The sequence below is a fragment of the Hemitrygon akajei genome, chromosome 8 (assembly GCF_048418815.1).
Source record: "Hemitrygon akajei chromosome 8, sHemAka1.3, whole genome shotgun sequence".
NCBI lineage: Eukaryota > Metazoa > Chordata > Chondrichthyes > Myliobatiformes > Dasyatidae > Hemitrygon > Hemitrygon akajei.
This window is the reverse complement of record NC_133131.1, coordinates 162,537,887-162,565,002: the sequence shown is the minus strand read 5'-3', so window position 1 is coordinate 162,565,002 and position 27,116 is coordinate 162,537,887. Positions and strand designations below refer to the sequence as shown.

At 41.1% G+C, this 27,116-nt stretch overlaps 1 protein-coding gene across 1 annotated transcript in view; it reads right to left on the bottom strand.

Annotated features, from left to right (window-relative positions):
* Positions 1–6,638: 6,638 nt before the first annotated feature.
* Positions 6,639–27,116, bottom strand: part of rheb (Ras homolog, mTORC1 binding) — a 94,512-nt gene continuing 74,034 nt past the window's right edge. Inside the window, exons 3-8 of the mRNA XM_073054954.1 lie at positions 24,335–24,402; positions 21,716–21,798; positions 19,092–19,148; positions 18,958–19,005; positions 17,399–17,480; positions 6,639–8,018 (exon numbers count right to left, since the gene is read on the bottom strand). Coding sequence (XP_072911055.1) covers positions 7,926–8,018; positions 17,399–17,480; positions 18,958–19,005; positions 19,092–19,148; positions 21,716–21,798; positions 24,335–24,402 — 431 coding nt within the window. The 3' untranslated portion in view covers positions 6,639–7,925. The remainder of the gene's footprint in view (positions 8,019–17,398; positions 17,481–18,957; positions 19,006–19,091; positions 19,149–21,715; positions 21,799–24,334; positions 24,403–27,116) is intronic.

Here is a 27,116-nt window from a genome sequence, read left to right as displayed (position 1 = left end):
CCCATCATCAATGAATTGAATTGACTTTATTACCTACATCCTTCATAAAAATCTTTACGTTACTCCTCCGTCTAAATGTGCAATGTGCAATTTATAGGGATTTGTAGTAAGTAGTATGTACAACAGGACAGTCAATATAACATAGGCCCTTGTTACACACCTGTCTCTGTAAATGCCCTGCATAGTTCACATCTGCAGATGTGCTGGGCTGTCCGCACCACTCTCTGCAGAGTCCTGCGACTGAGGGAAGTACAGTTCCCATACCAGGCAGTGATGCAGCTAGTTAGGATGCTCTTAATTGTGTTTCCTATGGTGGGAGAGGCTGCGTCCTCTGGTCCTAGACTCTCCCACCATAGGAAACATCCTTTCCACATCCCTCATTCTTCTGAATTCCAGTGAATTCAGGCCTAGAGCCATCAAACACTCCTCAAGCCATTCAATCCAGGAATCATTTTCGTGAACTTCCTTTGAACCCTCTCCAGTTTCTATTCAAAGATGTGGGCCTCAAGACCGCTCACAATACTCCAAACGAGGCCTCTCCAGTGCTTTAGAGAGTCTCAACATTACATCCTTGCTTTTATATTCTAGTCCTCTTGAAATGAATGATAACATCGCATTCACCTTCCTCACGATAGACTCAACCTGCAAATAAACCTTTAGGGAATCCTGCACAAGGATTCCTAAGCCCCTTTGCACCTCAGTTATTCATATTTTCTCTCCGCTTAGAAAATAATCAACCCTTTCATTTCTTCTACCAAGGTGCATGACCATACACTTCCCAACACTGTATTCCATCTGCCATTTCTTTGCCCATTCTCCTAATCTAAGTCCTTCAGTAGCCTCTCGACTTTCTCAAAACTAACTGACCCCCCCATCTATCTTCATATCATCTGCAAACTTTGCAAAAAGTCATTAATTCCATCATCCATATCAGTGACATATAACATAAAAAGAGACAGTCCCAACACAGATTCCTACAGAACACCACCAGTCACCGGCTGCCAGCCAGAAAAAGCTCCCTTTGTTCCCACTCTTTGCCTCCGGTCAATCAGCCACTGCTTTATCCATGCTAGAATATTTCCTGTAATACTATGGGCCTGTAGCTTGTTAAGCAGCCTCATGTGTGCACCTTGTCAAAGGCCTTCTGAAAATCCAAGTACACAACATCAGCCAATTCTCCTTTGTCTAACCTGCTTGTTATTTCTTCAAAAAATTTCAACAGATTTCTCAGGCAAGATTTTCCCTTGAGGAAACCATGCTGACAAGGGCCTATTTTATCATGTGCCTCCAGGTACCCTGAGACCTCATCCTTAATAATCAACTTCAACATCTCCCCAAACAATGAGGTCAGACTAACTGGCCTATAGTCTCCTTTCTTCTAACTCGCTTCCTTCTTGAAAAGTGGAGTGACATTTGCAATTTTCCAGCCTTCCAGAACCATTCAAAATCTAGTGATTTTTGAAAGATCATTATTAATGCCTCCACTATCTCTTCAGCCACCTCTTTCGGAACACTGGAGTGTTCACCATCCGGTCCAGGTGACTTATCTACCTTCAGACCTTTCAGTTTCCCAAGAGCCTTCTGTCTAGTTATGGTAACTTCACACACTTCATGCCCCCTGACACCTGGAACTTCCACCATATTGCTAGTACCTTCTGCAGTGAAGACTGATGCAAAATACGTACTTAAATAGTTCATCTGCTATTTCCTTTCCCCTCATTACTACACTCCAGCATTATTTTTCAGTGGTCCAATATCCACTCACCTCTCTTTTACACTTTATCTGAAGAAACTTTTGGTATCCTCTTTAATATCATTGGCTAACTTACTTCTTTATTCTATGTTTACCTACTTAATGACTTCTGTAATTCCTTCTACTCCACTGTAATACTGATACATCTGACTTTATTTTCTCTTTCTCAAAACTCAGGGTGAATTCTGTCATATTGTGATTACTTCCCCTGTGGGTTCTTTTACCTTAGCTCTCTAATCAATTCACCCAATTTTTTTTACTCCGGGAGTGGTTGGTGCATGGAATGCACTACCTGAGTCAGTGGTGGAGGCAGATACACTAGTGAAATTTAAGAGACTACTAGACCGGTATATGGAGGAATTTAAGGTGGGGGGGGGGTATAGGGGAGGCAGGGTTTGAGGGTCAGCACAGCATTGTGGGCCAAAGGGCCTGTACTGTGCTGTATTGTTCTATGTTCTAAGTGGATGTGGAGAGGATATTTAGGACCCTGGTCAGACTACACTTGGAGTACTGTGCTCAGTTTGGGTTGTCTCACTACAGGAAGGATGTGGAAGCCATAGAAAAGGTGCAGAGGAGACTTACAAGGATGTTGCCTGGATTGGGGAGCATGCCTTATGAGAATAGGTTGAGTGAACTCGGCCTTTTCTCCTTGGAGCAATGGAGGATGAGTGGTCACCTGATAGAGGTGTATAAAATGATGAGAGGCATTGATCGTGTGGATAGTCAGAGGATTTATCCCAGGGCTGAAATGGTTGCCACAAGAGGACACAGGTTTAAGGTGCTGGGGAGTAGGTACAGAGGAGATGTCAGGGGCAAGTTTTTTACTCAGAGAGTGGTGAGTGCGTGGAATGGACTGCTGGCAATGGTGGTGGAGGCGGATACGATGGGGTCTTTTAAGAGGCTCTTAGGTAGGTACATGGAGCTTAGAAAAATAGAGGAATATGGGTAAGCCTAGTAATTTCTGAGGTAGGGACATGTTTGGCACAACTTTGTGGGCCAAAGGGCCTGTATTGTGCTGCAGGTTTTCTATGTTTCTAATCCAGAATAGCTGATCCCCTTGTGGGCTCTACTGTGAGCTGCACTAAAAAGCCACCTCTTAGGCATTCTAGAAATCCTCCATGACTATTGTAATATTGTTCTTTTGGCATGCATTTTCTATCTCCCGTTTTAATTTGTAGGCCACATCCTTACTGCTGTTTGGGGGTCTGTACACAATTCCCATCAGGGTATTTTTACCCTTGCAGATCCTTAGCTCTATCCACAATGATTCAACATCTTGTTGAATCATTTTTTTTTACCAACAGAGCAACACTGCCCCCTCTGCCTACCCTATCCAATGTGAAACCTTGGACATTAAGCTCCCAGCTATAATTTTCCAGCCATGATGTTTACATCATACCTGCCGATCTGCAACTGTGCTGCAAATTCATCTACCTTATTCCCTATACTGCGCGCATTCAGATACAACACCTTCAGTCCTGTATTCACCCCTTTCGATTTTGTTGCACCATGCTCAACTTTTTGATTCCTAACTTTGTTTGAGGTCTTACCAAATCTGCCTCCACAACCTCTCCACTAGCTGTTCTGGCATTCTGGTTCCCATCCCCCTGTAACTCTAGTCCAAACCCCACCATGCAGCAGTAACCAACTTTCCCGCTAGGATATTAGTCCTCCTCCTGTTCAGGAGTAAATCTTCCCTTCTGTGCAGGTCCCACTTTCCCTAGAAGTAAGCCCAATAATCCAAAAAGCTTATGCCTGCCCTCCTACACCAATTCCTTAGCCACATATTAAACTGTATAATCTTCCTAGTTCTAGCCTCACTATCACATGGCACAGGTAGCAGCCCTGAGATCACAATGCTAGAGGTCGTGCCCCTTAACTTAGCACCTAGCTACTGATGCAGAATCTCGCCATTCATCCTACCCATGTCATTGGTGCCTAAATGGATCACGATTTCTGGCTGTTTACCCTCCCACTTAAGGATGCTGAGGACTCGATCCAAGTTATCCCGGACCCTGGCACCCGTGAGGCAACATTTGATCCAGGAATCTCATTCTCACCCACAGAACCTCCTGTCCATTACTTAATTAATGAATCCCCTATGACTTCAGCGTGCCTCTTCTTCCCCCTCCCCTTCTGAGTCACAGAGGCAGACTCAGTGCCAGACCTGACCACTGTGATTTTGCTCCGTTTGGTAACTCCTTGTTAATGAGAGAGGTCAGAGGAGAATGGCCAGACAGGTTCAAGCTAACAAGGCAGTGAAGATTCAGCATAACATCTGAAACTTTGACCAACTTCTATAGATGTGTAGTGGAGAGTATACTGATGACTGCATCACAGCCTGGTATGGAAACACCAATGCCCTTGAACAAAAGATCCTAAAAGTAGTGGTGGATACAGTCCTGTCCATCACAGGTAACACCATTGTGCACAACTACATGAAATGTTGTTGCAGAAACGTAGCATCCATCATCAGGGACCCCCACCATCCAGGACATGTGCTCATCTTACTGCTACCATCAAGACGGATCAGGAGACTGAGGATTCATACCACCAGGTTTAGGAACAGTTATTACCCCTCAGCCATCAGGCTCTTGAACAAAAGGGGATAATTTTATTAACACAAAATGCTGGTGGAAAGCAGCAAGCCAGGCAGCATCTATAGGAAGAAGCATTGTCGACGAAGGGTCTCAGCCTGAAACTTTGACAGTGCTTCTTCTTATAGATGCTGCCTGGCCTGCTGCTTTCCACCAGCATTTTGTGTGTGTTGCTTGAATTTCCAGCATCTGCAGATTTCCTCGTGTTAACTTTATTAATGTCATTTGCCCCATCATTGAAATGTTCCCACAAACTATTGACTAGCTTTCAAGGACTCTTCATTTCATGCTCTCAATATTGTTTATTTATTATCATTTCTTTATTTTTGTACTTGTAGAGTTTATGTGTTTTGCACACTGGTTGTACACCAAGTTGTTGCAGTCTTTCATTGATTCTATTATGGTTAATATTCTTTTACAGATTTTGTTGACAAAGCCCACAAGAAAATTAATCTCAGGGTTCTAGTATATGGTGACATACATGTACTTTGATAATAAATTTACTTTGAATAACGTGTTACAACAGTGGTGAGAAAAACATCTATGAAAGCACAACACTGACCATGAACATACAGGAGGTACCTAGTAAAGCGGCCACTGAGTGCGTACCCTATATCAATGTCCAGTATAAAACTACTTCCTCCATTTTGTTGTACTCACTGAAAACAGATAATTTTCTTTGCTCCTTTTCCTTATTGCATAGTAAATAAATATCCAATGAAATCAGACTATTGACTTTTCCCAACCAAAGCATATTTATTATTTAGTTAGATACAAAAACCTGCGTTTCCATTATGATAGGATAAAGTGACCATAAAGACCATCTCTGACACCTAATCAAGTTTCTGATCCATACAATAAAAGGCACATAAATGTAGCTGGTTCATTGCATGTACAAACTAAGACAGTACTGACTGAAAGGTTGTTCAATTACCATTAACTACTTAGCACCTTAATACTGTTGCCGTCCCCCCCCCCCCAAATATTATAGCAATTATTAAAATTTGCTATGTCATGCTCCCTTTAATTTTGGTTTTGTCACACCTGTAGGTGCACACTTCAACCACCAGATGGCAGCTATTTCATTGCTGGTGGCATACCACTGGACTCCATGCTTTGGCTTGATCCCTTGATACCCCATTGCCTATCAGACTCCGCAACAATACCAGGGAACGTTCCACTCACCAGAAGGATTGAAGCAGTCCAAAGCAAAGGCTCCCCATCACCATCAAATTTGCGTGGAAAAATGTTTAGATTTTAAAACAGATGACATTCATCTGGAAAGCTTTCAATGCTGGCAGATGGATATCAGCATCGAACATTTAAATGTCCGAGGTGCACATTTGAAGGGATTTCTTCTTTTCTGGAAAAGGGCATCACAGTCAAAGCCACTATTCATTCTCGGTCCCTAAGGTACAAGTGATGGATTACTTGAACTACTGCAGTCCTTCTAGGGAAGGCACTTTACAACTGTGATCTGATAGGGAACGCCAAGATTCAGACCCAGCAATAAGGGAACATCAATGCACTTCCAAGTCCCAGTGGTGTCCAACTTGGGAGGGAAATAGGCACACAACAGTGTTTCCATGCCTGATGTCTTTATCTACCTTGGTAAACAAGGCTCACAGTTTTGGGAGGTTGCTTTGGGAGATGGTGTACACAGACATGTGCTGGTACCAAAGGAGGAATGGATGACTGAGCAACACCAACTTTAGCCTTTCATACAAGGAATTTATTTTAATATTTGAAGTCAATGGCTAAGTATTTTCTATTGTGTGGAAAATCTTCAATACACCCATGGGTCAGAGAACATTTTGAGTGGAGTTCTGTAAACTTTGGATAATCTCAGTTACATTGGGGTTATATTTAATGATGGATATGAGAGTTCAATACTTAAATACAGAATCAAGTACGATGGCATTGAATGGTGGAGCAGGCTTACAATGCCAATTGACTCATTTTTCTGTTTTTCTATGTGTATCGTATTAATAAAGGGTTTTTGTACTTCCACATGGAGGCAAAGTGCCAATGTACCAATTCTTTACCCTTTAAATTGGGCACAAATCAAGAGTTTTTAAATGCCAGCTTGAAATGTGGACTCTGTTGCTAGCCACAAGCAACCATGTAATCATAGGCATGGTGCAATTTGAGGAACTGGTGATTTCTGAACGGTATTTTTAGATTTCCCTTTCTTGATCTGAACTGCTCATATCTGATCATTGTGAGAGATTAGAGCTGAAGTGTGACAATTCCAAATCAAACCACTCAATTAGTTGTCATCATTCAAGTGAGGTGAAAGTAAAATATTTTTATTGCATTTCTGACCAATCATAGCAATATTTTCATGTGCTGTAAACTGCATTGCCCAAGTGTACAGATCAGTTGGGAATCACAACAAATTTATACTAAAGACAAACTAAATTTTCATCTTACTTTAACTTAACACAAATACTTGCATTTCTGCAGTGAGCAAATCTCATCTACCATGGATTAAACCCCGCTTTAAGTTACCCTGTATTTAGAAATTAGTAAATGATTTGAATAGGACTTTACCAACCCTTCAGTAGAGCTTGCAGGAAAAATAGAAACTAATTTGTTTTCACTGACTAATGCAACACAAATGAAATCAAAAATAGTCCATATGAAGAGTTATGCATTGGTGCCTATGCAAGTAATGACTGTAGGGTGATGGGCTTAGAATGTAGATTATAAGGCAATTGTGCTACTGCAGATTGTCGACAACATTAATCAATCACGTTATGTTTCGAAGGAACAAAATACTCAGGTAAATGGTAATTTCTCAAATATATACAATTGGTTGCATTGCATTTTAAACCTCCCCAATCTCAACTTTTAGACCATCAAAAACCCTTTTAAATACACAGTAGAAATCTGCACACAGCAAGCTATTCAATTAACAAAGGTAGCCTTCACTGGTTTAGATGATTTAAAAACAAAGAAAATACACTAGTTAAAACAAAAAGCAGATGTCAGTCAACTTTAGGATCCCATGAGCTGCCTTCAAAGCAAGAACAAAATGCAAGCTCATAAAACCCTTCTCGATTGTTTTAAAATAGCTTTGTATAATACATGGAATCTGGTACAAACACAAGTTTTACTCTAGTATATTTCTACCAGCAAGTATTAAAAACAAATCAGTTTGCTGCTAACTTTTATTTACAAGTTTACATACAACACATGAAGAACACTGATATATCCAAGCCTGTGTGTAAATAGTAGTGTAACAATATGCATTTTTTGTTGGTTTACAATCAACTACTTCCAACTGACATCCCTACTGCATGGAAAATGAATGCTGGCAAATGACTATCCATTGCTCGTAAAGAAATACAATATACAATCCGAAAAGTAAGAATTGAAGTGTTTTTTTTTAAATGCAGAAGTGAAGCCATTTGCAATTGGGTCAGAATTCAACATAAGTGAGGAAAGAAAAGGAAGTCTCTGACCATCTGTAGAACTGGTAAAAAGAAAGGCAGAGTTTTTAAATTCGGAGAAAAAGTGGCAGTTTGCCTCTTCAAGTAAAGCAGTTTCAGAGTCGTCGTCATCATCGGGGCTCACATTACTGAGCACGAAGATTTGGCTTGCTGACACCCTCCATCTGCCCGCTCAGCCTCCATAATTATCCGCTTAAACACCTCGACTGTGGTCTGAAAGACAGGAAAAGACATTTGAAGATTCCCAATGATTATTTGTATTCTTGGGATGAGGGGGATTCCCCTCCAACTGCTGAAGCTGTTAATTAAATAATAAGGCAGCATCAACAATGATGATTGTGAAACTACCAGACTGTTAGAACTCTAGTCCTTTAGGGAAATGAAACCTATGAAATGGGAATGAACTGCTAAATGAAACTTAGTCTATGCTTGAAGAGCCACAGCAATACGGTCAACTCAGTCGCTTCTCTCCCAGCAGAAACACGCCAGCAAGCCCAACTTCTATCGCATTCCGTAGGACGTTAATATAGACTGGAAGGCTTCATGGTAGCTACACCACCAGCACCTTATGGGGAATTAGATAAAGAAATTAGATAATGATCACTGCCTGGCTGCAGCCCAAGATAGCGTTGAATCTTTTTACACTCACAGCAAGGCATTTTACTTAGCGAAGTGAGGGGCTGTTTATCTTTGTGTGTATCTGTAAGGTTGAATTCCATTCACTAGACTCCTTAGTAATAAAGACACACAACAGAAAAGCAAATACTTCAATCAGCTCTCAAGCCTGTTCTACCATCATGGTTCATTCTGTATCTTAATATTAAATTCCTCTTCCCAAGTCAACTGCTGCCTTCTATGTCCAGAAATCCATCTAGTTCCCCTTTAAATATGGCATGTTAACAGAGCGGCTAGCGTAACACTATTACAGTACCAAGGATCACCAATTAGGGCTCATTTTCCACCGCTGTCTGTAAGGAGTTTGTATGCTCTATGACAAGTGAGGGAGAAAGGAATTTTAGGGCAGGTGGAAGACAATATTGGTAACCCTAAAGACAGTACAAACAGGTGAGGTTGAGGGGTAAATTTTAAAATATCTATCATGTTAAGTATAAACCTTATTTTAAAAAATCAATTCAAATACATTTCTTGGGATGTGCCAACTTTGAAAAGGGAACAAAATCTGGGTCTAGAAGCACTTCCCTCATAATTCATACTCAAGTTGACAAGTCACCCTGGTGCTGTGTAAAATTTTGGCTAGTCCACATCTTAGTCTCTTATAATAGGAAAGACATGAAAGATTTAGGGAGGGTGAAGAGGTTCACAAAAGGTCATCATCTCAATTAAAAACTATTAGCTCCAAGATTAGACAAACTTGTATTGTTTTCTCTGGAGTGTCAGAGATAAGGCACTATCACAATGAAAGACTAGATCAAGTGGACAGTTAAGAGATTTTCCATCCTCCCTCAGCAAAGCTTTAAGGCAGGGGTCACCAACCTTTTTTGCATCATGGACCAGTTCAATATTGACAATGTTCTTGCGAACCGGCTGAGGTCAGGGCCGGAGTCCACAGAGAGCAACTGAGTGAGCGAGGAGTGCAACAGGGTGCCACCCTCCCCCCCGTAAGTAGGTAGGATCTATCGGCCAACAAAAGTTTGGCTGGAGGGATGACTTTCAGTAGATCTCAGCAAGGTAGCTGCTCTGCTACTTACGAAACCCTGTGCCCGAATTAGATTGTCTGCGAATATTTTAGCACCAGGTTCCCCACGAACATTTGGTGCGCTAAACAGGTTTAGAGGCGACACCCATCTGTCCGCACTCCAGGCCAGTAGCAATGGCAATTCTCACCAGCCGTGCGAGGCGGTTGTTTACCTGAGGCCAACCAGTGATCCCTGGCACGAGGGTATCACTGCATTTAGGCAACTGATGACCTCGCGTGCATTCAGTGGGTGTGACAGGGAATGAGGAAAAGTGCAGCTGACTCGTATCGTTTCATATCGCCAAATCATATCATTTCCTCGCGGCCCAGTAGCATATGCTTTGCGGGCTGGTGGTTGGGGACCACTGCTTTAAGGTGACAAAAAAGAGATCTACAAGGCAAGGTGCCCTCCACCCAAAACAAACACACACACACACACTGAGTGGGCAGTGCCTGCAACACACTACCAGAGGCGATGAAAGACCATGAAAGGCAGTGATGACAGCAACATTTAAGAGGCAAATGAACAGCAAGGGAAATAGAGATACACATTGTGGAATTACTTTTGGTATGCTGACCAGAACCGATACTGTGGGCCAAATGGCTGTACTGTTCTACAGTCAAGGTTCATTCAATACCATAAACTCATGGCTTTTCAGATTACCCCAGAGTTGATTTTGAGTCATGTTAAATAAATCCTTTTTCATGACTTTTAATATAAAGTGAAGCCAGTCAAAGCTTGCCTTTAAACCGAGATGGTCCTTAAACTGCTTAACTGCAAATTGCTGGGTGTTTAAATCCTGCCTGTGCAGCTGCAGTGAATCTGCAGACTCACTCTCATGGCACTGAGCCAGGAGGAGAGTTGCAGTGAACAGCTCCTTCCCCTCCACCATCAGATTCATGAACATGACTTTATTATTTCTTTTTACTTTCACTATTTTGTAATTTATAGCAAATTTTTGACTTTGTACCACCCCACTGCTGCAAAGCAACACATCTTACACCGTTTAAGACAGTGATAATAACCCTGTTTCTGAAAGGAAGGTTATTGTTTTTTTTCTAGTTTCTGCAGCCTAATCCTTCCCTGTAAGCTGATGGACAAGAGATTTGATTACATGCTTACAATATCATCAGTTGTGCAGTCCATCTGCCCATCTAGGCTAATTCTACTTGTCTACATTAGGCCTACATCCCTCTATATGCCTTTATTATCCAAGTCACGGCCTAACTGCATTTTTAATCATTGTAACAGCCTTCATCACCACTTCTGTCAACTCACTCCATATGACCACTGTCTGAAAAACCTGTCCCTCAGATCTCCTTAAAAAATTCTCGCTGCTCCGCTCATTCCCATACCCTCTAGTTTTAGACTCTGATCTCTTTATAACTACAGGCCTCCACTCCAAGCAGCTCCCAAGAAATTCTGCACTCTTCATCCTTCCTGTAGTGCAGCATTGGAGGAGCCACCATACAGGATCAGAAAGAGCTGCACAGGACTGCAAACTCAGCCAGGGTTTCTGACAATTATATCTTTAAGAAGTGCATCCAGCTGCTGCTTCTAACAGATCATAACAAGCAGAGCTGGAATGGGATGAACAATGGGAGGGTGAGGGGTGGTAGTTACACTCAAGGTACAGGACACTGGTAACTGAGTAACTGTCAGGAGAGGAAGAGAGGACAGGCAGCCAATGCAGAGCACCCCATGGCCACTCCCCTCAACAACAGGTGTACCACTTGGATAATGTTGAGGGGTGTTAATGACCTGGTAGAGGAAAGCCACATAGGTCAGGTATCTGGCACCGAATCTGGCTCTACGGCTGGGAAAGGAATCAGGGAAGAGAGGCAAGCTGTAGTGTTACGGGATTCATTGGTCTGGCGAACAGAAAGGAGGTTCTATGGATGAGAACAAGATTCCCGAATGGTATGTTGTTTCCTAGATGCAGGGTCAGGGACATTACGGATCAAGTCCACAGCAATCCTAACTGGGAGTGTGAGCAGCCAGTGGTCATGGTCCATGTTGTTAACATGACATGGGTAGGAGGGGTGACAAGGTCCTACAAAGTGAGTTCAGGAAGTTGGGTGCTAAGTTAAGGATGGAACCTCCAGGGTTGTGATCTCTGGATTGCTACCCATGCCATGTGCTAGTGAGGCCAGAAATAGGAAGATCATACAGTTGAACATGTGGCTAAGGAGTTGGTATAGGAGAAAGGGCAGTTTGCACCTGAACTGAAGAGGTCTAGCAGGAATGTTTGACCATAAGACACAGGAACAGAATTAGGCCTCTGAGGTTGGATAAAACTGGAACTAGAGGTCATGAGCCAAGGGTGAAAGGTGAAATGTTTGAGAGGAATATGAAGGAGGTCTTCTTCACTTAGTGAAAGTGTGAAACAAGCTGCCAGTGAAAATGGTAAATGCAGGTTTGATTTCAACACTTAAGAGAAATTTGAATAGGCACATGGATAGAAGGTCTGGGTGCCACCCAATGAGAATAGGCAGACTAATGATTTGGCATGCACTAGATGGGCTGAAAGGCCTGTTTGTGCTGTAATGTTCTTTAACTATGACATGGCCCTCCATACCCCTCCCATCCATGTATCTATCTGCATGGGTGTCCCCCAGGTGTTCCGGTTTCCAAAAATGTTGGGGTTAGTAGGTTAATTGGTCATATGGGTGTAACAGGGCAACAAGGGCTCGTTAGGCCAGAAGGGCCTGTTACCCTGCTGCATCACTGAATAAAATATATAAAAATAAAAAATGGTGTGGGGGTAGTGCTGGCTATAGAGCTGAGGAGGAAATAGGTCATGAGAGATTTAGGCAATGAATCACAGAACTCCATTTAAACGTCTTTGCTTGCCTACATTTTAGAATTGTTCCACTGTTGTAATACAAGTAATTAATCAGTTGCGAAGTGTGTTGAAATATCCAGAGGAGATAAATGATTCTGCTGAAATGTTACATAATACACCAACACTAGGTGTTGACAAGCACAACAGCTGTCTTAAGGTGACCTTCGTGGCTGCTGAATGTACAGTGATCTGAGAATTTTAGGTTACCATTCACCTTAAGAGCTGTGCTGGAGATTAGTTGGGGATGGAGGTCTGTGCCCACATCTTTGGTGGTCCCTCAGAGTTCTAGGATCACTTGGTTTCACCCAAGTTTTGGAGGTTCTGGGATCTGAAAACTCACACTCATTCCTCATTCATACTTCATGAACTTCAAGTTCACATTTAATGTCATCTAACTGTACATACATACAACCTAACAAAACAATGTTCCTTTGGACCACTGCACCACACAACATATCGCACACTGCATGGCACAGATAGAGTCCTTGTGCACAAGAAGAACAGCACGGGCCTGTCATTCACACTGTTCTGAAGTCCAAACAGAGAAATGACAATTTTATCCAGAACTGACGAACAGTTACAGATTTTAGCACCATTGCGTATCCTCAAAATTCCATTCATAACGGTGTTAAAAGTCAAAAGAAACACTAGGCTAACAACTGACGATACTTTGAAGTTAGTAGGTGTGATCCAACACCATCACACTGAGCACGGGGTCCCCCCCAGGGCTGTGTGCTCAGTCCACTGCTGTTCACTCTGCTGACCCACGACTGTGCGGCAACACACAGCTCGATCCACGTCATCAAGTTCGCTGATGACACCACCGTGGTGGGCCTCATCAGCAAGAACGACGAGTCAGCTTACAGACAGGAGGTGCAGCGGCTAACAGACTGGTGCAGAGCCAACAACCTGTCTTTAAATGTGAACAAAACAAAAAAGATAGTTGTTGACTTCAGGAGGGCACAGAGCGACCACTCCCCGCTGAACATCGACGGCTCCTCAGTAGAGATCGTTGAGAGCACCAAATTTCTTGGTGTTCACCTGGCGGAGAATCTCACCTGGTCCCTCAACACCAGCTCCATAGCAAAGAAAGCACAGCAGCATCTCTGCTTTCTGCGAAGGCTGAGGGAAGTCCATCACCCACTCCCCATCCTCATCACATTCTACAGGGGTTGTACTGAGAGCATCCTGAGCAGCTGCATCACTGCCTGGTTCGGAAATTGCACCATCTTGGATTGCAAGACCCTGCAGTGGATAGTGAGGTCAGCTGAGAAGATCACCGGGGTCTATCTTCCCACCTTTATGGACATTTACACTACACACTGCATCCGCAAAGGAAACAGCATTATGAAGGACCCCACGCACCCCTCATACAAACTTTTCTCCCTCCTGCCGTCTGGGAAAAGGCATCAAAGCATTCGGGCTCTCACGACCAGACTATGTAACAGTTTCTTCCCTCAAGCTATCAGACTCCTCAATACCCAGAGCCTGGACTGACACCTTGTCCTATTGTCCTGTTTATTATTTATTGTAATGCCTGCACTGTTTTGTGCACTTTATGCAGTCCTGGGTAGGTCTGTCGTCTAGTGTAGTGTTTTTTTTTACGTAATTCAGTCTAGTTTTTGTACCGTGTCATGTAACACCATGGTCCTGAAAAACGTTGTCTCGTTTTTACTGTGTATTGTACCAGCAGTTATGGTTGAAATGACAATAAAAAGTGACGACTTGATCATTGAATCCTTCTGTTTCATTCTAGTCTCCAGTCCTCTGCTCTGTAAAGGGAGGCTATACTCTTCACAGACCTTTCTTGCCTGGCCTGTCTACACTAACCTTGCCTGAACATTACAGCTACATCCACACTAGACCACATAAATCTATAAACGAAGATTTTCCTCTTTGTTTTGACCCTCCATCTACACTGAAACGGTATTTTCCTCCACTGAAACCTGAGCTTTTCTAAAACGCCCTCCAGTGTGTAAATTTGAAAACACCGATTGGGCAGAGTAGTGTGGACGGGGTAACTGGAGATTTTTAAAAACGCTGTCATGACGTGCTGGAACAGATGGTGATGGCAACACAGCATTTCATTATTTTCTTGAACGCAACCAACAATTTCAGAACAGACAGCATTGAGACTGAAGCCATTAGAGTTAGAAATGTACTCACCAAATACTTTGACCCATAATTTACTGAATAAATAAGTATACTCACTTTGCCCTGTTTTCTGTCCTCGCTTGTATGAAAGTGGTTTACCTATTTATGCAAGTACATCCCTGACAATAGATGTGTAACAGCCTAATGTAACATTGTATGGAAATACAAGGTAACACTGATGCAGATATGTTTTATACATTTAACAAGGTGCTTTATTAATGCAACAGAGTTAGTCAGTTTTTTAATGTTTGTCGTCAGCCGGGTCATACTGTCTGTGAACTCCGTCTGTTGCCTCCATACGCTCCAGTATTTGTGGGTTTTTTTCAGTTTTAAGTCCTCCTGTGTGAGAGCCAACAGCTGTTCGTGGTTTGGCAGTTTCCTTTTAAGTTTTTTAGTCTGTAACTGCAAAAATGTACACGTTCACAGCAAGACCAAACATGTCGCTTGTTTTCTGTAGATGTGTCCTGCGCATGCCCAGTAGGAGGAGATTCACCCAAATATCTGTTTTAATGTGGATGGAGGTATTTTCAAAAACGCTTGGTGTGGACGCTTAATAGTTTTTACACAAAACCCGGTGTTTTCAAAATTATCTGGTCTAGCGTGGACGTAGCCTAAGTTAACCCTTGCCTTACTCCAGCTTCCACAGTTCTTACAGAGAATAGCTCAATTGTCTGAAGCTTACTTTACACTTATTATTTGGTATTGAATGCTCCTTTGATTATTCTGGGAAAGATTTCCCAGGAGTTAGTGAGAGCGGTACAATTTCTCTTCTCACCACTCCCTACTGCCAAGGTAACATCTGTGAACATTTTTCTGCTCTGAAAATTCCTTCCTGTGATGGAATTCAGAGTGGTGTATCTGTTAGAAGGTCTGGTGTGGCTTATCTATCAAGCACAGAGTCCTGCAACTGGTCTGGAAGAACCCATTAACATTTGCTTCTTCTGTCAATAATTGAACAATTAAGTCAGAATCAATAGTATTTTAAAGTAGCTCACATCTCCAAACTTTCCAGAAGAACAGGGATCACCGTTCTTTGGTACACTGAGCACAAAGACTGCAGCTCCTAGAATCTGGAGCAACAATAATTGCTGAACTCAGCAAGTCAGGCATTACCAATGGAGGGAAATGAACAGTAGACACTTCAGGCTGAAACCCTTCTTTAGGCCAAGAAAAAAAGAGAAACCAGAATAAAAGGGTTATGGGGTGGGGGGGGGGGGGGGAAGAAGGAGAGACAGAGGAGGACAAGCAGACTGGTAATAGGTTATTTCAGAGGGAAAGAGAGAGGTTTTGGGGTGGGGGACGTGAACTGGAAATGTGAAAAACTCAGGTAGCAAGGACTGAAGATTAAGGGCAGTGGACCATGGAATAAAGGGAAGCAGGCAGTGGATGGAGTGAGTGATAGGTGGGTTGTGAGGCTGGGGTAGGGCAGATGGGAGGGAAGAGACAGAAGAGTGGATACTGGAAGTTAGAGAAATCAATATTGATGCCATTCATCCAATATGCATCTAGTCTCAACATGGAGACCTGCCAATGTGGAATTGGGACTGGATTTAAAATGCTTGGCCAATAGGCGATCATGGATGTTCTAGCAGTCAGAACAAAGGAAGCAAATTCCTAATCTGTGTCTGATCTTACCAATGTGGAGGCCACTGCACCAAGAGCAATGACATCAATGTATTCATACATGAGGTGCTGCCTCACCGGGATAGACTGTTTAGGGTCCTCACTGAAGGTGAAGGTGGTGGTGTAGGGGTCAGGTCTAACACTTGCGATGATTGCAGAAATAAGTGGCTGGAGAGGATTGAAAGAGAGGGAAAAGTGAATAAGAGACTTGAGGAGAGTCTGATCTGGGTGGGAGGTGGGAGAGGGAATATGCCTAGTGGTGGGATCCCATTAGAACTGGTGGAAGATATGAAGAATATTTTGGATGCTGAGGTTCAAGTGGTGTTAAGTGAGGACCAGGGGAAGCTTAACACTGGTATGTTGGAGACGGGATGGGGTGAGTGCAGATTTTCTGAAGAGGACACCTCTGTTGCTCTGGAATGGAAAACCTCATGAGAACAGATGTGATGGAGATGGAGGAACTGAGAGAAGGGAACAGCATCCTTACAAGTGATGAGTGGGAAGCAATGTAGTCAAGGTAATTGTGGGCTTGTAAAAGATGTTGGTAGATAATCTGTCCCTGGAGACGGTGACAGAGATCAAAAAGGAAAGACCGTGAATTTGAGGGCAGGGTGAAAGTTGGTAGCCAAGTTGATGAAATTGATAAGCTCCATAAGGATGCAAGGCATTCTGAATGTGAGGTCTTTGATCATAATTCATTAGACTATGTGTTTTAACACAAATGACCTGTTTCTAGGTGTCAGCCCCTCTATCTCAATGATAAATACTGCACAGAAGCCCAATGAGCTTATACTAAATATTTGAGTTTAAGGTCTTCCAGGTTTCCTGAGTCACAAATGAACCTACCCAGCCTTTATTTGCCTTATTCGGACTTGCTAGAAACTAAAGCACATTCTCCATTTGGCTTCCTCTGACATTCAGTAGGATTTCAGTGCAGTAGCAGGGAGTATTTTAGAACCAGAATTGCAGTATTTCAGACAGTGTCAAACAAGGATCAATTCTGCAAAACAAAGCAGCTCTCCTCAAAAGCCTTGGGCAATATTAATTGATGAACCAATGTGTAAACCCTTTAATTTTGTGCAGAAGTTTGCTATGCACAAGCAAGTTGCCACATTTCCATCAAAGTTTGCAGGTTAAAAGTACTTTATCAAAGCAGCACACTGCGATGGTTTAGCTATACCTCTGGATACTGCAGCCCACACCAACACCTTGCAATTTAAATGCAATATTGCTTCATACTCCTCTGAATTACTCCATAACTTTGAGATTCTTACCTGATTCTCTTTAGCAGAGGACTCCATGAAGGCAGCACTCCAGGAATCTGCTAAACTCTTCCCTTCTTCGTAACTGATCACCCTAAAAACATTTTTTTAAAAATCAATACCAGTTGTCTGATGGATCAGAATGAACAGATTCCAAAATAATTTTAAACCATCTGTAGAAATTAAAGAAAATAAAAATCTGCAGGAGGAACTCAACAGGCTGAACAGGGGTAGCAGGGCAGGGAGAGAGAGGAAATACTGATTTTCAGGTGGAGCCCTGGAGGGCGAAGACAATCAATAAAGAGGAGAGGGGAAAGAGATGCGATGGGGTGCCAGCTAGTAAGTGATTAGTGGACTGAAAATAATGGTTCCCATTATCACCATCTAGCTTTGGGATTTGTGTTCCTATCACCCTACCCTTCCTCCAGCTGTCTCCAACTATTTTTTTTACATTTCAACCTGATAGATGGTCAAACAGTATCCATTCTGAAAGATAATTATCCTAAACTTTTAATTACATAGTACAGGTTAGTTATCTTCAACTAGAATGGATATTTTTGACCTCCTATCAGGTTGAAAAAAAAAATCCCATCATCCCATCATTCTAATGGTGCATATTACAGTTTAAAAGCTTTACAATCAGAGTGGTACATGAGAAAAAATTAAACACTTGGAAATTTATAGTGTTGAGGTAAAATTGAAATTCCATTAACTTGCAAACTTAGCATAATCCACTGTAGCGAAAGATATTGTAGATATAGCTTCAAAATGTGTGCAGCTGAAAATTATGGTTAAATTCATTGCATTAATTTCCAACAATTTGTCAGTTGTCACTTTATAAAATCACTAATAACTGCACATTTAATTTCTGCAGTTCATATGCATTGGTAGTATTACTTAAATCAAAAAGATACACATCTGATGCTAAACATTTTTTCCCCTAGTGTTAGGAGATAATTTAGCTATCAGTGATATTTCTTGGCAAATTCAGCAGCAAAGGAAACACCAGCTCAGAAAGCAGAGAATAAAGCCTGTTGCTAGCTCCTGCAGATTAGATTAATACCTATAATGTCTGAAAGAATTGTGTGGTTAATGTTTAAACAAACATGTTCCATGCAGACATCTTCTGGTTTGATTACTGCATAACCAGAAGGCTGGTTGGTGGTCAGAATCGAAAAACTGGAAAAATCTCTGCTTTGGTGCCAGCTCAGTGGTTAGTTTTTCACTTTGGCCACCACTTGCACTGTCTTTACATTTCATGCTTCCATGGACGTGTGGCTTTCACCACTCAACTTCATACACCTTCTCAGCAGAGATCCTACCTCCCAGGGATGAGATCTTTGGAGCTTCTGTTGCCATTTCTGTAGCTCTGGGTTTTCCAACAGAGTGAGGCTGCTAGCCCCATGCCCAAATCTAACTCCTTTTGCAGCTGAGCTTAGGACCATCCATGGTGGAGTTAATGGTTAGACTTGGGATTTCTAAATTCATCTTTTAATTTAAATAGAAACCAATCAATATCATTTTGACAAGGGTCATTTGAACATCCCAATGTATATGAAATAACCACCCACCTTTCCATGTGTAGATCCTTCTTATTTCCAACCAACATAATGGGCATTCTGCAATATAAAAAACAAACTCAATGAGTAATGTAGAAGTAAAATCTGGAAAAAAAATTGAAAATTGCAATTTTAATTTTACTTACTGAACCTTCCCCACCATATCCAACAATTTTTCATGAATCACTTTGATCACCTCAAAACTGCAAATGTTAAAAGATGAAATGATTACAACTTGGTCCGATCCTACCAAACCTAAAGCCAAATATTAATGCTTAGGCCTTTATCGTTAACCATTTTGCATCACCTTTTAATTACTCTTAGCCCCAAAATGCAAGGAAGAAACTAAAGAAAACATTTGCTTCAAATAATTCTACCAACTCAAATTCAGAATATTTCATTGAAATATAACTTGCCATAAACAAAGGCATGTCACATTCGTAGCTCACCACCTTTAACATAACTAAGTTCCATAGTAGCTTTATCATAAGCATAGAAGGATCAGTTGACTAAGCTTACCTAGCAGTTGAATGCCAGAAAGGCACAAATCAGGTGTCAATGAAGCTCCGCATTGAAACAACATACAAAATGCTGGAGGAGCTCAACAGACCAGCAGCATCTGTGGAAAAGAGTAAATAGTCGACGTTTTGGGCTCAGAGCATTCAGTCCTACTCTTTTCCATAGATGCTGCTTGGCCTGCAGAACTTCTCCAGCATTTTGTGTGTTTCAATGCAGAGCTTCATTGACAACTGATTTGTGTGTTGCTTGGATTTTCAGCATCTGCAGATTTTCTGCAGAAAATGATTTGTGATTGAAGCTCCCCATTGAACTTCTTTTCAAGATTAGTCAAATTAGATTCAAAGGATCCAACATGATTAAAAAACTCATTTTGAATAACCTGTACTATATGAAGTGATCTTTTCCCAGCTAATACAAGAACATTAGCAAGATAAATAGAACAGAATTTGGATTCCTTTGAATTGTCCTATTATGATTCAATTACACCAACGCTCGGACCACAACACACATTCCAGACAGACAGAAGTTCTACTGTGCATATTATACATGCACAAAGCTAACAATACTTTAAAATTTAGATTAGGCCTTACTTTTGATGGATAGTTTCCCTTCAAGTTTTAGAGATAACTCATCTTCAAACTTTACTTAACTCACATTCTATGTTTAACTTAAGCTGCTTGGCTCCAACCCATAAATTGATTTGTAAAACAAATCGTCTACAGCATGGTTGTGCAAATCTGACAACCTTCAATAGTAGCCAAGCATCCCAAGCATCGAAGTTACTGTTTAGCTTATTATTGTGGCCTGTACAATACCTTTTAAGATAGATCTGTATATGTGAATGTAATTTGACTAAAATTCTGGAAGTCTCAACTTGTAAAACAATTAAGCCCCAAAACTAATTGTGCTTTTGGTGAAATTCTGTGTGGGCATATTAAAATGAATGTATGGATTTGTAAATCTCACAATCTACATTCTCAAGTTAATGAATGCTACTCCCACTTGCAAACCAGCGTTCCTGAATGATGAAACAGGCAGATTTTTAAAAAATTTAAACAATCCTAAAATTTCATGCATATGTGGCAAAAACCATTTCTCCTCACTAGGGCTCATATGTTTCAATTCATCAACTCAAAAGTTTAGGCTCTGTCAGGCAAAGTAAATTTATTATCGAAGTACTATATGTTACCATATACTACCTTGAGATTCATTGCTTGCAGGCATTTACAGGAAAATAAGAAAATAGAATTGAATTTATGAAAACTATACATATAGACTGACAACCATTGTACAAAATACGATAACTGGTACAATAAATAAATAATACCGAGGACATGAGCTGTAGAGCCTTGAAAGTGAGTCTGAAAGTTTTGGAATCAGATCAGATTTGAGACGGGTAAAGTCGTTCATACTGGATTAGGAGCCTGATAGTTGTAGACTAATAACTAATCCTGAACCTGGTGGGGTGGGAAGGCTCCTGCACCACCTTCCTGATGGCAGTAGTGAAAAGAGAGCATGGCCTGAGTGGTGAGATCAGAGTTGAGATGGGTGAAATTATCCATACTGGATCAGAAGCCTGCTGGTTGTAGAGTAACAGCTGATCCTGAATCTGGTAGTGTGTGACCAAAGGCTCCTGCACCACCTTCCTGATGGCAGTAGTGAAAAGAGAGCATGGCTGGATAGTGGGGAATGCATGAAGTAAAGTCAGATTTCCATATATCATAGTCAGAATTCAAGGATGTAAAAATGGGATTAAGATAGAACAGCCATGACCTTGTTGAATGATATACAGAATCAGTGACTTATTCCGGTTCATAAGTAATGAAAGCAATTAAAAAGCTGCCAAGATGAAAGTTTCCCATTTAACTCCCATAAATTGTCCTTCTGAATAGAAACTGCAAGTTACATAGAGAGCACACAATGCAAGGAAGTTAAAGAGATAGAGGTTTAAGATATCCAAGATTTTTCAGAGTTTGCAAATGTTATTCTACAAGAGTGATTCTTTAATATGCTGTTCAATATTATCGCAATCACTACATTACCACTCAGCAACTACACTGCCCAGCGTTTTTGAAAAAGCACGCACTCTGGCTTTTGCATTAAAAAGCAGCCCATCATTTTCTGAATTATGCTGAATAATAGCAGAAACAACTATAATGTGACATACAAATTGCCACCTTAAAGCAGCAATATGCCATCACAAACTAATGCAGCTAACTAGCTAAAAATGAATACTAATGGCAATGCTTACCTTTTGCTAGATGTAACTGAGTACACCAAAATGTACCCATTAATGTCTATGGAATACGTCTGAGGGAAGATGGAGTATTCATCCTAATAGTTAAAAAGACAAATATCAGGTTGTCAGACCAATGAGTCTATCTATTTAATTGCCTACATTTAGATTCAGAAGCAATGTATAAATCATGACTTGTAATTGTGCTGAGGAAGGATTTCTACAAGAATTCAAGTTCACTGCATAATGCGCTGTCAGCCACCACCAATCACAAAGCTTTAATAGTAAGTTTAATTTTATTTATTTTAGGTTTGTATCCTAAAGCATATGTACATTTAGGTTGTACAAAATATTCCAGTATTTTCGTGGGGGGAATTATACAATGCTATCATGAATACAATGGCGGCTGGAAATTAAAATGTCTGTACTAATCTTGGAATAGTTTTAAGGTCAAAGTACTGTACTATTGCTGTGCACTTACCTTGCAGATAATGCAAGAGGCATCTGAATTATAGCCTATAACCTGGTTATCTTAATTTATATGGCATCTTTAATATGGTAAATAATAAAAGAGTATTTTCAAAGGCAAAATTTAAAACAATGTAGATAGAATAATTAGCAGACAGTCGATGGCATGATTAAACATGTATGTAGAGACAGGACAAAATGGGCAGAGCTGGATGAAACAACCAAGGTGCTTAAAAGAGTGGCAGTGACATGCAAGGTGGCCAAGGGAGGAAAGAAGAGGTTTTGAAGGTCATAATTGACGGTGAAGTGAGATTCACTGTAGGTTGGGAGATGGACAAGTTAAACAGATTAATGTTTTCATGGTAAAGTAATGAAATTAAGCACTATTTTGGTGATGGGACTTTCAGCTTAACACTGAATGAATAAATAGCATACACAAGTTCATCATTCAACTTGGAGAGAAAATGGTAGCTGGAAAAGCTTCTGGAGGTTAATGGGTTGATCTTCCAGAATAAGTTACAAAAAGCCATAGAAGAACAGCACAGTAAAAAAATGAAATAATAAGATATTGCTGTATAGCTAATAAAGAAGCCAAATTTGCATCTCACGTGATGTTGTGGAAAAGCAAAGCCCAGACAAATATGTAATGGGACTTAGAATGGAACTTGAGCTACAATGAGGGAGTGGCGATCTGCAAACGGGTGCTCAACTTCTTGGATGGGAATACAGCCAATTGATATGAGATTAAAAGACCAAAACTGCCGTCTACAAATTTTACTAAGGTATTCCTAGCATTTTGGTGAGGTTAGAAACAAGACTGAGAAATTCAATGAAAATGGGAGGTGCAAATCCAAATCATTAATGATTTACTAATAGCACAGTACAGCTAAAGATAATCCTAAACTACAATGGACAATTAAGGTTTACCAACAAATAGCATTTTAAGCTTCCCTTAATGTCTGCTAACATTCTAAACTCACTCTCCCCATTTCCATCCCACGACATTCAATTCTTGTCCCAAAGTAACAAAAGACCAAAACAAAATCATTTATAGGAAGCCATTACCTGCACACAATACCACCTCCACTTAATCTATATGCAAGGTGGAAACCAGACAATGCAGAATTTTGCAATAGATCTTCCAAATATTTAGTTGAGTATAGAGCCTGTGATATCTTAGGCCAGCAAATCAAGACAGTGCTCAGCAAAGGTAACACGACTAGCTAATGAATTCAATTTGAGCTGGTCTGAGAGACAGAAACACATGTGATTTCAAAATCCTAAGGCTCACCAAATAAGGACAGGCATTATAAACCTTGTCCTCTTCTGAAGTTTACTTCAACTACAAATTGCTTACGTCAACAGCAATATGCAGCAACACTTCAAGGGAAAAGAATGCTTAGACCAAGACCAGAAGATTTCAGAAACTGAGGTGTAACCAACAAGTAAATTTGAAAGTAATTGAAGTACAAATTCATTAGCCTTTGTACAGATGCAAGTGTGAACAGCTGCTGGAATCAAAAACCTCATTTAACATGAATGCCAGGAGTGCCAGGAGGTGCTGCTAAGAAGATAAAGCTGTAACCCTAAGCATACTGATCAAACAGGTGACGACAACACCAAAGAATAATGATTGTATTTAGCACTGTCCACTCCAGATGCTAGCAACATCTTACCATCAGCTGCTGGAAACTTAGCTTCTCTAAGCTGGTCCAGTCAAGCCGTTTGTCTGTAGAGGACTAGGGACAATGCCAAGTCTGACCTGCAAGTGAAGCTAAAAACTCAGAACTGATTCTTTCACAGCCATTAGAACATTAGAAGACTGAGCGTCAATTCACTCGCCTGACAGAAGAGGGCCAAATTCAAAATCCTCAAGGAACTGATAGCCTGTACAGAATCAACAATTCAATTTACAGAAGGCAATATTGAAGGCCACTTACAAAATAGTGACATACCCCTTTTGCCACAACAATCAGAAAATAAAATAGGCAATCAACCAGACAAACCCAAGCCAACAGCATCCCAAAACTTGAAAGAACTACCCTAATAACCATGGAACTATTTTTACAACCTTGCAATTCAAGCAAGTTGTGCTGTGCTATACAATTCTCACACCGCATGAACCGGACTAGAATACCAAGTAAAACTATTTCCCTGCAGTCTTACCTGCCCGGCTGTGTCCACAAGCTGCAGGTGGTAATCTTGTCCATTCACCGTGATCAGTTTGGTAAATGCTAAAAACAAAGAGTGTAGTTACTAAAACCAGTCTGTCATATTTAGTTGAAGACAAAGAATAAATATTCCAAAACAGTTTCAGTTGCAAGAAAAAGTTTCTGAACAATTATTTGGTTTTCTGCATTAATTACTCAAAATGTGGTCTGAACTTCATTTGTGTGGCCTCCATCGGTTGTGGTCAACCATGGGTACTGTGCCTCTGGTAGTCACTGGGAATGGGTTCTCCAGGGCACAAGCCAGGGCAGAGTTGATATGGAGATCCGTCTGTTGCCCATGCATTGGGACTCCCCTCTCCATGCTGATGACAGGTCCAAACGAACGAGGAAAGTCAATACAGTTTGGTGCCAGCAGCATCACAGGAGTTGCCGTGCCGGTGCTGGGTACAGTAGTCAGCTCCCTTTGGGACTCTGACTCCGGATTTTTCCTCGGGGTTTACTCCTAAAGCCTTTCTCGTGAGCGGGTATAGCCGCAAGGCAGTGGAGGTTTGAAATCGGAGTTTTCCCTCTCCTAAATGAGCTACCATCCGTGGTTAATGAGCCCATCTGCCGGGAGTCACTTGTTTTAAGGTGCCAGTGATTCACCTTTGTCCCTTCTCCTGTCAATGAGAACAGCTCCGCCTGACATAAGAACTATGCCACACATGAGGGCCAGGAGTTGGACTTGGTTGTCAAAGTCTGTTTGAGATGAATGCCATGAAGAGCATTTGTTTAGTAGTGGGAGCTCATCCCCACTACCACCCTTTGGCTATAACTACCCTTGATTTTCATATAAGTCACAATAATACACAAACACAATCTGAATGAATTAATAACACAGATAATTGTACTTTTAATGTTTTTATTGAACATATTGTTTCATCATTCACAGTACAGCCTGGAAAAAGAAGGGGAACCCTTGTATTTTATAACTGATAGAACGTCCCTTAGCAGCAATAACCTCCACCAAATGTTTCCTGCAGCTGCTGATCAGACTTGCAAAATGGCGAGGAGGAATTCTAGACCATTCCTCCATACATAACTGTTTCAGTTCCTCAATATTTCTAGGATACCTCGCATGAACAGCCCTCTTCAGGTCATACCACAGCAATTCAATTGGGTCCAGCTCTGGCTTTGCCATTCCAAAACACAAATTTTCTTCATTTTAAACCATTCTGTTGCTTCAGATCATTGTCCTGTTGCATCATCCAACTTCTATTAAGCTTCAGGTGACAGAACTCTACCTTGACATTCTCCTGTAAAATGTCTTGATACAATTTTGAATTCATTGTTCCCTCAACAATTGCGAGCTGCCCAGGCCCTGAGGCAGCAAAGCAGTCCCGAACCATGACACTCCTTCCACCATGCTTCACAGTTGGGATGAGATTTTGATGTTGGTGGGCAGTGCCCCCTTTCCCTCCAAGCATAGCAATGTTCATTTCTGCCAAAAAGTTCAACTTTTGTCTCATCTGTCCACAAAACATTGTCCCAGAAATGTAGAGGAACATCCAGGTGGTGTCTTACATACTTGAGACGTGCAGCAATGTTTTGTTTTGTAGAGCAGTGGTTTCCTCTATAGTGTCCTTCCATGAACACTATTCTTGTTCAGTGTTTTTCTTATAGTGGACACATGAACAGAGACTTCAGCAAGTTCCAGAGATTTCTGCAGGTCTTTTGCTGTTATCCTTGGGTTCTTTTTCCACTTCCTTCAGCAATGCACATTGTGCTGTTGGCGTGATCTTTGCAGGATACCTATTGTTAAGGGAGAGTAGCAACACTACTGAGTTTCCTCAATTTGTAGACAATTACTTTTACTGTGGACTGATGAACACTCAGGTCTTTAGAAATGCTTCTGGAGCCTTTTCCAGCTTCATGCATCTTTGCAATTCTTCTCCCAAGGACCTCTGAAAGTCGTTTTGATCGAGGCATGGTGCACATAAACACAGATCTTTCTTGAGAAGAACAGGCTTTGTCAGTAGCCTGCCTTAGTATGTCTTTTTTTATATAGGTCAGGGCACCTCTACAACCCACACCTCCAATTTCACCTCACCGATTGGAACACAAATAACTTTTGTAGAAGCCATTACCCCAGAGGTTCACAAACTTTATTTAAACCCAGACTGTGATTGTTTAACTGGTGTACTCAGTATTGACAAGAAGTACAATTGTTTGTATGTTATAGTTTAGGTAGACTGTGTTTTCTACTATAGTAACTTAAATGAAGATCAGACCACATTTTATGAGTAATTAATACAAAAAACCAGGTAACTGCAAAGTTTTCTTCAAACTTATTCTTGCAACTGTAGATGGTCAAAAATTTTAAATGAAACAATTAGACATTTGAAATATTACTAGAAATTCTGTAAAAATCTCAAGGCATCAACACACAAAATGTTGGAGGAACTCAGCAGGTCAGACAGCATCTATGGAGGTGAACAAACAGCCTGAAGTGCCGACTAGCTGTTGAGGCGCAAGAGCAACACACACACACGCTTTGGATTTCCAGTATCTGCAAAATCTCTTGTGTTTAAGGCATTAACACAGCAGCAATCCATTCAATCTTCACTAATTTAGCAGCTTCAAGGATTTCAAATGAAATCGCTAACACACTTTTTAAAACTGTTACAAATACAAAATGGCTAAAATTGACGTCAACATTAAGAGTTGATAAAATGGGGAACAAATTCAGTTATTCCATAGATGTTTCTTTACTCTATTTAAATATTTCATAAATCATT